Raw genomic sequence first — 14,317 nt, forward strand, 5'->3', positions numbered from 1 at the left:
ATATCGATAATTACCTTAAACGTGAATGGATTAAATGCTCCAACCAAAAGACACAGGCTTGCTGAATGGATACAAAAACAAGACCCATACATATGCTGTCTACAAGAGACCCACTTCAGACCTAGGGACACATACAGACTGAAAGTGAGGGGATGGAAAAAGATATTCCATGCAAATGGAAATCAAAAGAAAGCTGGAGTAGCAATACTCATATCAGATAAAGTAGACTTTAAAATAAAGAATGTTACAAGAGACAAGGAAGGACACTACATAATGATCAAGGGATCAATCCAAGAAGATATAACAATTATAGATATATATGCACCCAACATAGGAGCACCTCAATACATAAGGCAACTGATAACAGCTATAAAAGAGGAAATCGACAGTAACAAAATAATAGTGGGGGACTTTAACACCTCACACCAATGGACAGATCATTCAGACAGAAAATTAATAAGGAAACACAAGCTTTAAATGATACAATAGACCAGATAGACTGAATTGATATTTATAGGACATTCCATCCAAAATCAGCAGATTACACTTTCTTCTAAAGTGCTCACAGAACATTCTCCAGGATAGATCACATCTTGGGTCACAAATCAAGCCTCAGTAAATTTAAGAAAATTGAAATCATATCAAGCATCTTTTCTGACCACAACACTATGAGATTAGAAATCAATTACAGGGAAAAAAACGTAAAAACCACAAACACATGGAGGCTAAGCAATACGTTACTAAATAACCAAAAGATCACTGAAGAAATCAAAGAGGAAGTCAAAAAATACCTAGAAACAAATGACAATGAAAACACAATGATGCAAAACCTATGGGATGCAGCAAAAGCAGTTCTAAGAGGGAAGTTTACAGCAATACAATCCTACCTCAAGAAACAACAAACATCTCAAATAAACAATCTAACCTTATACCTAAAAGAACTAGAGAAAGAAGAACAAAACCCCGAGTTAGTAGAAGGAAAGAAATCATCAAGATAAGAGCAGAAATAAATGAAATAGAAACAAAGAAAACAATAGCAAAGATCAATAAAACTAAAAGCTGATTCTCTAAGAAGAAAAACAAAATTGATAAACACTTAGCCAGACTCATCAAGAAAAAGAGGGAGAGAACTCAAATCAATAAAATTAGAAATGAAAAAGGAGAAGTTACAACAGACACTGCAGAAATACAAAGCATCCTAAGAGACTACTACAAGCAACTCTATGCCAATAAAATGGACAACCTGGAAGAAAGGGACAAATTCTTAGCTATAAGCTTCCAAGACTGAACCAGGAAGAAATAGAAAATATGAACAGACCAATCACAAGTAATGAAATTGAAACTGTGATTAAAAATCTTCCAACAAACAAAAGTCCAGGACCAGATGGTTTCGCAGGTGAATTCTATCAAACATTTAGAGAAGAGCTAACACCCATCCTTCTCAAACTCTTCCAAAAAATTGTGAAGGAAGGAACACTCCCAAACTCATTCTATGAGGCCACCATCACCCTGATACCAAAACCAGACAAAGATACTACAAAAAAAGAAAATTACAGACCAATATCACTGATGAATATAGATGCAAAAATCCTCAACAAAAGACTAGCAAACAGAATCCAACAACACATTAAAAGGATCATACACCATGATCAAGTGGGATTTATCCCAGGGATGCAAGGATTCTTCAATATATGAAATCAATCAATGTGATACACCATATTAACAATTTGAAGAATAAAAACCATATGATCATCTCAATAGATGCAGAAAAAGTTTTGACAAAATTCAACACCCATTTATGATAAAAACTCTCCAGAAAGTAGGCATAGAGGGAAACTACCTCAACATAATAAAGGCCATATACGACAAATCCACGGCAAATATCATTCTCAATGGTAAAAAACTGAAAGCATTTCCTCTAAGATCAGGAACAAGACAGGGATGTCCACTCTCACCACTAGTATTCAACATAGTTTTGGAAGTCCTAGCCACAGCAATCAGAGAAGAAAAAGAAATAAAAGGAATACAAATTGGAAAAGAAGAAGTAAAACTGTCACTGTTTGCAGATGACATGATACTATACATAGAGAATCCTAAAGATGCCACCAGGAAACTACTAGAGCTAATCAGTGAATCTGGTAAAGTTGCAGGATACAAAATTAATGCACAGAAATCTTTTGCATTCCTATACACTAGTGATGAAAAATCTGAAAGAGAAATTATGGAAACACTCCCATTTACCACTGCAACAAAAAGAATAAACTACCTAGGAATAAACCTACCTAGGGAGACAAAAGACTTGCATGCAGAAAACTATAAGACACTGATGAAAGAAATTAAAGATGATAAAAACAGATGGAGAGATATACCATGTTCTTGGATTGGAAGAATCAATATTGGGAAAATGACTATATTACCCAAAGCAATCTACAGATTCAATGCAATCCCTATTAAATTACCAATGGCCTTTTTTACAGAACTAGAACAAAAAATCTTAAAATTTGTATGGAGACACAAAAGACCCCAAATAGCCAAAGCAGTCTTGAGGGAAAAAAAAACGGAGCTGGAGGAATCAGGCTCCCGGACTTCAGACTATACTACAAAGCTACAGTAATCAAGACAATATGGTACTGGCACAAAAACAGAAATATAGATCAATGGAACAGGATAGAAACCCCAGAGGTAAACCCACGCACCTATGGTCAACTAATCTATGACAAAGGAGGCAAGGATATACAATGGAGAAAAGACAGTCTCTTCAATAAGTGGTGCTGGGAGAACTGGTCAGCTACATGTAAAAGAATGAAATTAGAACACTCCCCAACACCATACACAAAAATAAACTCAAAATGGATTAGAGACCTAAATGTAAGACCAGACAGTATAAAACTCTTAGAGGAAAGCATAGGAAGAACACTCTTTGACATAAATCACAGCAAGATCTTTTGTGACCCACCTCCTAGAGTAATGGAAATAAAAACAAAAATAAACAAATGGGACCAAATGAAACTTAAAAGTTTTTGCACAGCAAAGGAAACTACAAACAAGATGAAAAGACAACCCTCAGAATGGGAGAAAATATTTTTTTGAGAAAATAACTTATTTTTGAGAAAATATTTTTGCAAACGAATCAACAGACAAAGGATTAATCTCTAAAATATATAAACAGCTCATGCAGCTCAATAGTAAAAAAAGAAACAACCCAACCCAAAAATGGGCAGAAGACCTAAATAGACATTTCTCCAAAGAAGACATACAGATGTCCAAGAAGCACATGAAAAGCTGCTCAACATCACTAATTATTAGAGAAATGCAAATCAAAACTACAATGAGGTATCACCTCACACCAGTTAGAATGGGCATCATTAGAAAATCTACAAACAACAAGTGCTGGAGAGGGTGTGGGGAAAAGGGAACCCTCTTGCACTGTTCGTGGGAATGTAAATTGATACAGCCACTATGGAGAACAGTATGGAAGTTCCTTAAAAAACTAAAAATAGAATTACCATATGACCCAGCAATCCCACTACTGGGCATATACCCAGAGAAATCCATAATTCAAAAAGACACATGCACCCCAATGTTCATCACAGCACTATTTACAATAGCCAGGATATGGAAGCAACCTAAATGCCCATCGACAGATGAATGGATAAAGAAGATGTGGTACATATATACAATGGAATATTACTCAGCCATAAAAAGGAACAAAATTTGGTCATTTGTAGAGACGTGGATGGATCTAGAGACTGTCATACAGAGTGAAGTTAAGTCAGAAAGAGAATAACAAATATCGTATATTAACGCATGTATGTGGAAACTAGAAAAATGGCACAGATGAACTGGTTTGCAGGGCAGAAATTGGGACACAGATGCAGAGAACAAACGTATGGACGCCAAGGGGGGAAAGTTGGGGGTGGGTGGTGGTGGTGGGATGAATTGGGAGATTGGGATTGACATGTATACACTAATATGTATAAAATGGACAACTAATAAGAACATGCTACATAAAAAAATAAATAAAATAAAATTCAAAAAAAAAGTAATCTCTAACCAATAGTCCTAGCACTTTCATAGAATTTTTTATCATATAAAGCACATTACAAAAATCAGCAAATAAGTCAAACAAGTAAAAATGTAACTCTAGGAAGCTAAAGATGTTTATTTTGTAAAACTTCACCAGTTGGGATAAACTGGGAAAGAGAGACCAATCTTGGTTGAAAGTATGAATCATGGAATATTTTAATGTGATTTGAACTGGGATTTCAAAGTGTTCACAGGTAGAGTTTCTTAAGCACTGATTTCAATAAATAAGAATTGTCAGTAGCATAAAAAAAAAAAATCTCATTTTCTGAAATTGATGTATGATGATTGCTTTTGGAAAGTCCATTCCCACCAACCTTAACGTCAGGGACTATGGATAAAGTAGGAAATGACCACTGGTTCTTCTGGGCGGCCTGATCTTCTAAACCAAAGGCCACAATCCTCTTCCTGAAACTACTATATCACTTCTCTACCTTCTCTGCCTTTAGTTCCTTAGGCCAGTTTTTCTCCCTTTGGAACTGGCCTCAGATCATCTTGTCCAGCCATCTTGTTTTATAGATGAGAAATGAACCAGAGAGGGCAGGTGACTTGCCTGGGGTACCAGAGCTACTTAATGACAAAGCCAGGGTTAAAATCCAAATCTGCTGTTTGGAAGCCTGCTGTTCTTTGCCCTAAATCACACCACCAACTTGTCTTTCACCCCTGACAAAAAGCAGAACACAAAACTATGAGAATAGGGGTGAGGGGGCATCTAGATAATACCAGTGAGAAGTTATTGTATCTCAAAAATATAAATATGGAGGTGATAATAAATGTTAATGCCTAAAATGACTAGCTTAGCAAGTGTATGGCAGACTCAACCACATTTTAATAATCACTGCCTAAGGCCTCTGAAGTTAAAGAAAGCTCTTAGGCTGAGGAGAGCAGAGGCAGAATACTTTGGATAACATTAGAAGAATAAATACAAGGTTGGGGGAAGTGCCTAAAATTTCCTAGACCAAGGAATATCAATTCAAGGAGCTAAGGTACAGAGAGAAAGATGGTATAATTTGGCTTAGAATTAACTGCAACTTAAGTGAAGGTAATGCCAAATAATTGGGTATTATACATATTTTTATTATGTTCTCATGATAAGAATTCAGAGAAAAGTGATAGGCTGTGCCAACATAAAGAATAATAAAGCCTCACTCCTATAAACCACTGTCTCGACTTTGACATTTGTGACCTATCTCAGTAATTAAAGCACTGAAACAGTTCAGGTTCATTGCTGCTGTTATAAGGAAGACTGCTTGGTAAGATTCAAAGGAACCAGTGGAATGTGAATTTTATGAAATCATAATTATTTTCACATGAGAACTGCTCAAAATGCAGAAATGCAAATAGAAATCTTTAAAAATCTTTAAAAACTGAGGGCAAAAACAGGGTTAAAGGGAAGATAGACTGTCTGATTCTATAAGTAAGAATATTTCATTTTGAGAAAGTAATATATATAATTGGCCCTCAGCAAGGGATAAATGGCTTCTGTTTCTAGCTAATGAGATTTGATTTAAAATTTTTAATTGGGAGCCATGGAAGAAGCTCAGGAACCAGAACCAAGAGCAAATACTCAGTTTTTCTGAGGGGTATGACAAAAATTCGTCCTTCTTATTTTTATACCATGGAACTCTAAGATGCCTTACTCACTGCAGTAGACAAGCCTAGATCCTATAATATTAAAATAATAAAAGGATATAACACTAAAAAAATTCAAAGACTAATTAAAATAAATTAAGAAATACATTTATATGGAAAAAATGATAAACAGGTATCCTGAGTTTCTCAACTATAAAAAGAACACAATAATCTGAAAGGTTATCATGATGAGCAAATAATATACATAAAATTCTTAAAGATGTATCTGGTACACAATAAGTGCTTTGCAAATGGTAGCTATTATCATAGCCAGGATGAAGAATAACTTTTGAGCTAATTAGATTGGACTAATCACCACCTCCTCCATGCTTCAGTTTCATTCTGAGCATACAAATGTGATCACTGTTAGCCAACTAGGCAGCTTTTGAGATCTTTGACTAGATCACACAAGAAAACCAAAAATAGTATTTGGAAACCAAGGTGAGGGGAAAAGACTTAACCTGAGGAGGCAATGGCTAGCAAAACATATTATGACGTTATTTATAAGCGGCATTCATATGGCAAGGGGTCACTCACAGTACAAAGATATGAAGTCAAAGAAAATCAAGGCAATTTAGAAATCTTAAAAATTAAAGGAAACTGCTGTGACATAAGCCCTAATGAAAAGTAAAAAGTACTTCCAAAGGAACCTGTAAGACTCTTTGCTGGAACCATTTTTATCTAATTTGAAAACAATTCAAGACTCATGATCTTTTCACCTACCAACCAAGAGTCAGTATACTTATTTTCAACCCAGTTTATTTCTAGGAGGATTTGGATTTATTTTTCTTGGTTTTATGAAGCACTTAATTCCTTTCTGCTCCCAGTATGGAATTTATTTTTTAAGAATTCCACTTTCTTTTCCCTTTAAAGTCAAGGACCTTTCCCCTACTCATGTAATCCTAGAACTCAAAGCTGACAAAAAAGAAAACTGTTTTAACTCTGGGAGCATATTCTTGGGCAGGACATTTAAGGCTACATAGAGGAATGGTTATTAACGTATAAAGAAGGTTCCACGGGGATGAAAAAGAAACCCTTGTGCAATTTGAAGGCTAAATGAAGAGAAAAAGCAAAGCTCCTGAAGGGTAGGAGATAAAAATGTAATTACTATGGCTTTTCCTCTCTCCCCATTAATGGAAATGCTGTTTATGACTGAGAACTCTCTTAAGAAATATTCTGAAAGTTGCCAGGTAGATTATTAACAGATTTACCTGTTTATTCCAAAGTTTGGGATTTGCTTCTTTTCAAATATTCCAAGAGTCAAATTGAGAGAACTTCTGTTTCTCAGAAAAACATTAATAAATAAGAGCTTGGATTTTATTGCCTTTGTCCACTCTCCTGATACTGTTCTTTCTTTCTTTAAAAACAATCCAAATGCATCCCTTCCCAAAATACATATTGATCTTAGAAGTGAAATAAAGGAACTCTTTTTTTTTTAATCTTCCCGCATAAGGACTCATAAAAATAGGCCTAGAGGACAGTGACCTGAAAGCAGACAAATCTAGGTCTCCAATTCCCATCACAGTTTCTCCAACCCTACAAGCACACTTAAGGTTCAAAAGGAAAAATTAATGCCCAAACAGCCTGTGAGGCACATAGACATGGAAAAATTTTCTATCCTGGTCTTACCAGGCATCAGATAACATATTGTTAGAATCGTCAATGGACCATTCATTTAGAAAGGGTTCTAACCTTTTAAAATCACAAATTAACATCAGCAACAGTATGTCAGGGATCTTGGACCACACTCACAATGGCTTCTTTGTTGAGTAAGCAAAGAAGCTGTGTTATTTTGGTTGCCTGGAAATTCTTATCTGTTCCGCTGAACTGCAAAGATCTTGGATCCCTATTAAAGGCTGTGGATCTCCACATAAGTGATATCTCTGTTACAGAGAAAGAAGGGGCTGCTGCACTTGCTAGAATGTCTTCGGCTTTGAATCAGATGCTCCAAGTTTGGTTTCAACCAGACTTCCAGTGTGCCCAATGCCAAACTTCAAGCTTTAAGCAAGGGGAGAAAAGTCTAGACCCCAGGAGCACACCAGATCACTCAGATAAAGGAGTAGAAGCATGCTTCAATTGGACTAAAGTTGGTTCCCTTTGTTAGCACCAATCTCTCATTTAGTTCTTCATAGACTAAATTACAGCTTCTCTCAGAGAAGAGGACCTGGATATTGAGAATGAATTAAAGTAGGTACTAAAGTAGAAATTTCAAGGCCAAATATCCACAAAGTCAGGCAAAGCAGCATCTGAGGCCAGTACCAGAATGTGGTGGAATTCAATGGGCAGCAATTCTGAATACTTGAGTTCCCCTAGAACCTGTCCAGCCTCATGGCCCAACCTGTACCCCAATCATGGGCACCACCTCCTCGATCCACAGTAAGTCCAATGGGGTTGAGGCTCGACTTTGTCGGTGGTGAATTCGGCGTAGCCGCAGAAGGTACAGGATGATGGCCAGCAGCACCACCAGGATACAGGCGAAGAAAAGATAGTGGTTGTACACAAAGGAGAGACGGAACCAGCTACCATGGGCCTGTCGGGCACCTTCCTGCCGTAGATCCCTAAGGAAGAAGGTGGAAAGAAATGTTAGTTTAGGAGAGAAATATTTATGCAGATTTAAAAGGCCCAGTGGTTTTACCCATTTACTCCATCCATGTAAACACGCTATAATACCAGCTCCACAGAGCAAGCAAAGCTGAAGCATGTCCCCAGGCCCAGAGCTGGTATGTGCGATTCCTTCTGTACCTTCCTTTCCCCGGCCTAGAGGGAGCCTCACAGGCCTACCCCCTCTAGAATCTGCGGGCAAAATTAGAAGCCAAAAAAATGAACAGTAAGACAAGACTGCTCATCTGTCAAATAAGTCTTAACAGTGACCCCGTGCCACCCTGGCCTACACAGTTTGTAAATACGGTAATAATGAGAGTAAGGTGGCACCTGAATCTAATCAAGAAATCAGAGTATATCTAAATCTTTTAAAAAAAAAAGTTGCGGGCTTCCCTGGTGGCGCAGTGGTTGAGAATCTGCCTGCCAATGCAGGGGACACGGGTTCGAGTCCTGGTCTGGGAAGATCCCACATGCCGCGGAGCAACTGGCCCCGTGGGCCACAACTACTGAGCCTGCGCGTCTGGAGCCTGTGCTCCGCAACAGGAGAGGCCCGATAGTGAGAGGCCCGCGCACCGCGATGAAGAGTGGCCCCCACTTGCCACAACTAGAGAAAGCCCTGGCACAGAAACAAAGACCCAACACAGCCATAAATAAATAAATAAATAAAATTAAAAAAAAAAAAAAAGTTGCTGTGCTTCCTGAGGATTTAGGATTTATCTAGAGAAAGCTGTCACTTAATCAATTGTATTGTAAACCAAAGAAAAAATAGACATGTAAACCTAAGTGCAGTGATCTGTCTAGAACAGAAGCCCTTCTCTCATGGTCCAGATACCAGATCCATTTTCATTCTGTTTGACCTGCAGTGTTTTTTAAAAATGTGAATCTCCAAACAGAAAGACCACATATAAAATATGGATTTCTGGCTTCTCGACAAAGGAGAGCTGGCAGATGCTGGGACAGCACTTCTGCATGACGGTAATCAGCCTTTTGTTTGGGGCACATACTCTTCAGTTCCCCACTTCTCTCACTGGCCTGGCTTCTGTATTGAGTTTAAAGAAACAGGCACCAAAGATTAAGAGTTCATCTTAGTTTATCTGAAATAGTCCAGAGGAGAGAGCACCTAAAAATTATCCCAAATATGTTATGGTACAAAAGAGCAAGACATCCCCTAAAAGCATCTCACGTCCTTTGTTCTAATTCTGGCCCACCAAAAAGCCTTCCAAGTCAATGACATGATCTCTAGAGTGACTCTACCCATTAGGAAAGATTGCTGCATAGGAACAACATATCCCAGTCCTCTAGTCAGATAGAGATAGTTCCAGAGTAACTTTAGTTCATCAGTCAGTATCTTAGAAGTTGTTAGTAAGAGCTCAATTCTAAAGACTGATTTGTTGTAGAGAAACAAAACTGAATTCCTGGGAACTCCCTGGCGGTCCAGTGGTTAGGACTTGGCGGTTTCACTGCCGAGGGCGTGGGTTCAATCCCTGGTCGGGGAACTAAGGTCCCACAAGCCACGCGGCACGGCCATAAAAAACCACTGAATTCCTGAAATTGCAAAGAAGAACATACTCCAGACCAATAATTCTCAGACTTCTTTCTGTTTCAACATGCCTGGTAAGTAATAGTAGTTTCACGTGGCAGTAATAAGGGGAGTTTAGGTGGGGTTTTTTTTGTTTTTTTGAGGGGGAGGTTACTTAAGAAACCTATTCTGAGGCACCAACTAACATCCTCTGAGCTCAAGATGCCAGCTTGGTCAGTCCACTTTACCTGAGTGGTAAGAAGCGTGTTTTATACAAAATGGCTCCCAGTGTCCACTGAACCTCTCGGTCATAGACCAGCTGGGCTGTCTGCAGATTTGGGTAGTCATAGGGAAAGTGGAATCCTTCATGAAGAACCTGGTACATCCAAGCTGACTTAAAACACTGATATCTGTGTGACAAAAAATAGTTAATTTTTTTTAAAGAGAAAAAGAGGGACTTCCCTGGTGGTGCAGTGGTTAAGAATCCGCCTGCCAACGCAGAGGATGTGGGTTCGAGCCCTGGTCCGGGAAGATCCCACATGCCACGGAGCAGCAAAGCCTGTGCGCCACAACTACTGAGCCTGTGCTCTAGAGCCTGCAAGCCACAACTACTGATCCTGTGTGCCACAACTACTGAAGCCCGCATGCCTAGAGCCTGTGCTCCACAACAAGGGAAGCCACCGCAATGAGAAGCCTGCGCACTGCAACGAAGAGTAGCCCCCGCTCGCCACAACTAGAGAAAGCCCACACGCAGCAACGAAGACCCAATGCAGCCAAATATAAAAATAAATAAATTTTTTAAAAAAAAAAGAAGAAAAAAAAAAGAATTTGAATGTTTTCTGCATATTCCCACTAGATGTCAAAAAGACCTCTCTTTCCCCGTTTCACCTTCCTCACCTCTAGGTGGAGCCAAATCTGAGCCTCCTTTATGTTAATGTTTACCGCAAAAGTGAAGAACACCTCTCTATGCAATGTAATAACACTATTATGAGTACATTTTACTTTTCTTTTTCTTTCTTTTTTTTTCTAATAGCCCTTATCTTCAGGGAGAATGCTGAAATATCTACAAATACGATGTTTTGGATTTGCTTCAAAATGACTGAATTGTGGGGTGGGAAAACAGATGAAACAAGAGGGCTGGAAGTTGACAGCTATTAGGAGAGAAGCTGGGTGACAGATATTCAGGAGTTCATTATACTGTTCTATTTTTGTTTATGTTTAAATTTTTTTAACTAAAACATTTACAAAATGGGAGGACTGATGAACCAAACTGGCAAAATATTGATATTTGTTGAAGCTGGGTGACAGTTACACATGGGTTTCTGTTACTGTTCTTTCTACTTTTCTGCATGTTTGATATTTTAATAAAAATTTAAAAATAAAAAGACCACCACTTTTGATTTAAAACCACTTGGAGAGAACACTTTTTGGTAACCACCAGTTTCCCTTGGCTTCACTAAAATAAGCTCACTATTTTGGCCTCTACCCTTCAGAAAATCAAAATCTGAAATAACCAAATTCTCCTTCAACATAAAATCCAATCTGTACTATCACTCGCTCACTCTCATTCATTGTTCATACACTTTTTTTTAAAATTTAATTTAATTTTATTTTTTTGGCTGCGTTGCATCTTCATTGCTGCGCACAGCCTTTCTCTAGTTGCGGCAAGCGGGGGCTACTCTTTGTCATGGTGCTTGGGCTTCTCATTGCGGTGGCTTTTCTTGTTGTGGAGCATGGGCTCTAGGCACACAGGCTTCAGTAGCTGTAGCACGGGGGCTCAATAGTTGCGACATGCAGGTCCTAGAGTGCCTGGGCTTCAGTAGTTGCAGTGTGTGTGCTCAGTAGCTGTGGTGCGCAGGCTCTAGGGTGCGTGGGCTTCAGTAGTTGTGGTGCACGGGCTCAGTAGTTGTGGCTCACAGGCTCTAGGGCACAGGCTCAGTAGTTGTGGCGCACGGGCTTAGTTGCTCCGTGGCATGTGGGATCTTCCCGGACCAGGGCTCCAACCCACGTCCCCTGCATTGGCAGGCAGATTCTTAACCACTGCACCACCAAGGAAGTCCCGTTCATACATTTTAAGGCCACATCTAAGGGAGAAAAGGAAGTTACTTACTTGAGTCGATGCTCATCTGCATGTGATGAAAAGAGGCCATTCTTGAATCTCTGAGTGAGTACTGACCAAGCCATGCCACAGTAATCCTGGAACAACCACAGAGAAATGGTGCAACATGAAATGGGAGGCAAACTGTAACTGCCACAGTCATAGCTGTTCCATTTCTAAAGTTACTTGTGGGCTATTAGTTGACAAAGGAAAACAGAAATGGCATATTCATTCACCAAACACAGTGCCAGGTCCTGGGCAAGGCAAGTCCCTGAACTCAGGCCACTGAGTGACTTGAGTGACCTGGGAATAGTCCTTTTTATTCCTATTGCCTCCACATTCACTACAAAGCCCGCCTGACATGGCTCCTGAGCCTCTTAGGCTTCAGAGATGGGTAAGGTTAGGACCAGGAGTAGCAACATCAAAAGCCAAACAGAGCTTCATTCTATCCTACGTAGGACTGACATGAGTAGGTCAAACAGATGGAACAGAAAATGGTCAAAGATCTATCACTGGGACTTCCTTGGTGGCACAGTGGTTAAGACTCCGCCTGCCAATGCAGGGAACACGGGTTCAAGCCCTGGTCCGGGAAGATCCCACATGCTTCAGAGCAACTAAGCCTATGCACCACAACTACTGAGCCTGCGCTCTAGAGCCCGTGAACCACAACTACTGAGCCCGTGTGCCACAACAACTGAAGCCTGCGCACCTAGAGCCCGTGCTCCGCAACAAAGAGAAGTCACCCAGTGAGAAGCCCGCGCACCGCAACGAAGAGTAGCCCCCGCTCACCGCAACTAGAAAAACCCCACCTGCAGCAATGAAGACCCAATGCAGCCAAAAATAAAATAAATAAAATAAATAAATTTATAAAAAAAAAAAAAAGATCTATCACTGGCCTGCCTCTGTGTTGTAATTCTCACCAAAGGAATCATTCCTTTTGGTTTGTTCAGTAAACTAACATTTCCTGCATGTCTACTATGTGGCAGGTGCTATTCTAGGTGCCAGGGGGATCCAGCAGTGAATAAAACAGACAAAAATTTCGTTCCTTACGAAGCTTACTTTCTAGTGGTGGGGGACAGACAATAACCAAATATACATGTATACATACATACATATACACATACGTACACAGAGTGGGTTAGATGATGTTAAGTGCTCGTGGGAAAAATAAAGCAGGAAAGGGAAATAGGTAATATTGGGGAGGGCTGCAATTTTGTATAGGATGGCCAAGGAAGGTGTCACTGGGACGATAACAGTTGAGTCAAAGTTAAAAAAAAAAAAAAGGGCGAACGAAATCATCTTTTACCTAGGAAAGAAAACATATTAAGCCACTAGCAGTTTGGGCAAGTAATAACTTGAGCCCTTTGATGTTCAAGGGAATAGGATTTGAGAAAGTTTTAAAATGAGAGAAAGATTTAGGCTATGGACGCTTAGGGGACGCTGGAAAGGAAAGGGAATATGAGGGTATTCCTAGAGGCAAGGGCAAATACAAACCAGGTTTTCCTCAATATTTCTTAGGGACTGCCTTTAGAGAACAGAATAGTACAAACACTGCAGATATTATTCCTTTTGGAAGCCTTATACCAAGCGAACCTTAGAGAATTCTAAGAAAGCAGAAGGGAAAGAATAAAAAATATAAGAGAGGACAGATCTCCCCATAAGTTTTTCTGATAAAAGAGACAGATATACAAAAATTAAAAAGAGATGAATCCAAATTAAAGCAGACACTGTAGAAAGGTAGCTAAACTTTCACCTGTCCAAATAACAAATGCTTTAAGCCTATAAGATGCTTAAGTCCTAAATGTGCTCTAAGTGAATGTTTACTTCTTCTGCAGTTTAAATGCACTATCATTGCTTTTTGCAACATCTTTTTTTTTTTTTAATATTTATTTATCTATTTATTTGGCTGCGCTGGGTCTTAGTGCAACATCTTTTTAATATTCTAAGTGACCCTATACCATCCTGGCCTCTTAAAACTCAAGGTGGACTTGCCCACCTGTGTGACATCATCTCCAAAAGAACATTACACCTGGGAACACCCAGTAAGGGAAAAATACCTGGAGATGACACTTTTGGCCACAAACATTAATTGAGACTATTAGAAAGTTGGAGGAAAAACCATTAACCACCATGACAATATTAGACCTGGGTGATAATTTGGGTAATAGGACACCCATGGAAACCTAAGCTTAATTAATTAGAAGGCAGTATAGCACAGCAGGTTCCTTAACTTCTCTAAGTCCACCTCCTCATCTATAAAATGAGGGCTCACAGGGCTCCTGCCAAGAATCCAGTGAGATCATGCATGCAAAGCCCTTCGCACGGCATCTGGTACAAAGTTAGGCGTCCAATAAATGGCTGCTGCCAGGATGAGTCACTTTATT

At 39.3% G+C, this 14,317-nt stretch overlaps 1 protein-coding gene across 10 annotated transcripts in view; it reads right to left on the reverse strand.

Annotated features, from left to right (window-relative positions):
• ENTPD7 (ectonucleoside triphosphate diphosphohydrolase 7) overlaps positions 1-14,317 on the reverse strand; it is a 168,109-nt gene that overhangs the window by 13,882 nt on the left and 139,910 nt on the right. For 6 of the 10 annotated variants that reach the window (XM_036827757.1, XM_036827756.1, XM_036827758.1 and 3 more), the window contains 3 exons: positions 11,946-12,031; positions 10,084-10,245; positions 4,008-8,273 (listed from right to left, as the gene is read on the reverse strand). In XM_036827757.1, the coding sequence (XP_036683652.1) occupies positions 8,042-8,273; positions 10,084-10,245; positions 11,946-12,031 (480 nt within the window). In that variant the 3' untranslated portion in view covers positions 4,008-8,041. Of the gene's footprint in view, positions 1-4,007; positions 8,274-10,083; positions 10,246-11,945; positions 12,032-14,317 lie in introns of those variants that run through there. The other 4 variants (XR_005016734.1, XR_005016733.1, XR_005016735.1 and 1 more) reach the window with 2 other exon arrangements.

The sequence above is a fragment of the Balaenoptera musculus genome, chromosome 16, assembly GCF_009873245.2.
Source record: "Balaenoptera musculus isolate JJ_BM4_2016_0621 chromosome 16, mBalMus1.pri.v3, whole genome shotgun sequence".
NCBI lineage: Eukaryota > Metazoa > Chordata > Mammalia > Artiodactyla > Balaenopteridae > Balaenoptera > Balaenoptera musculus.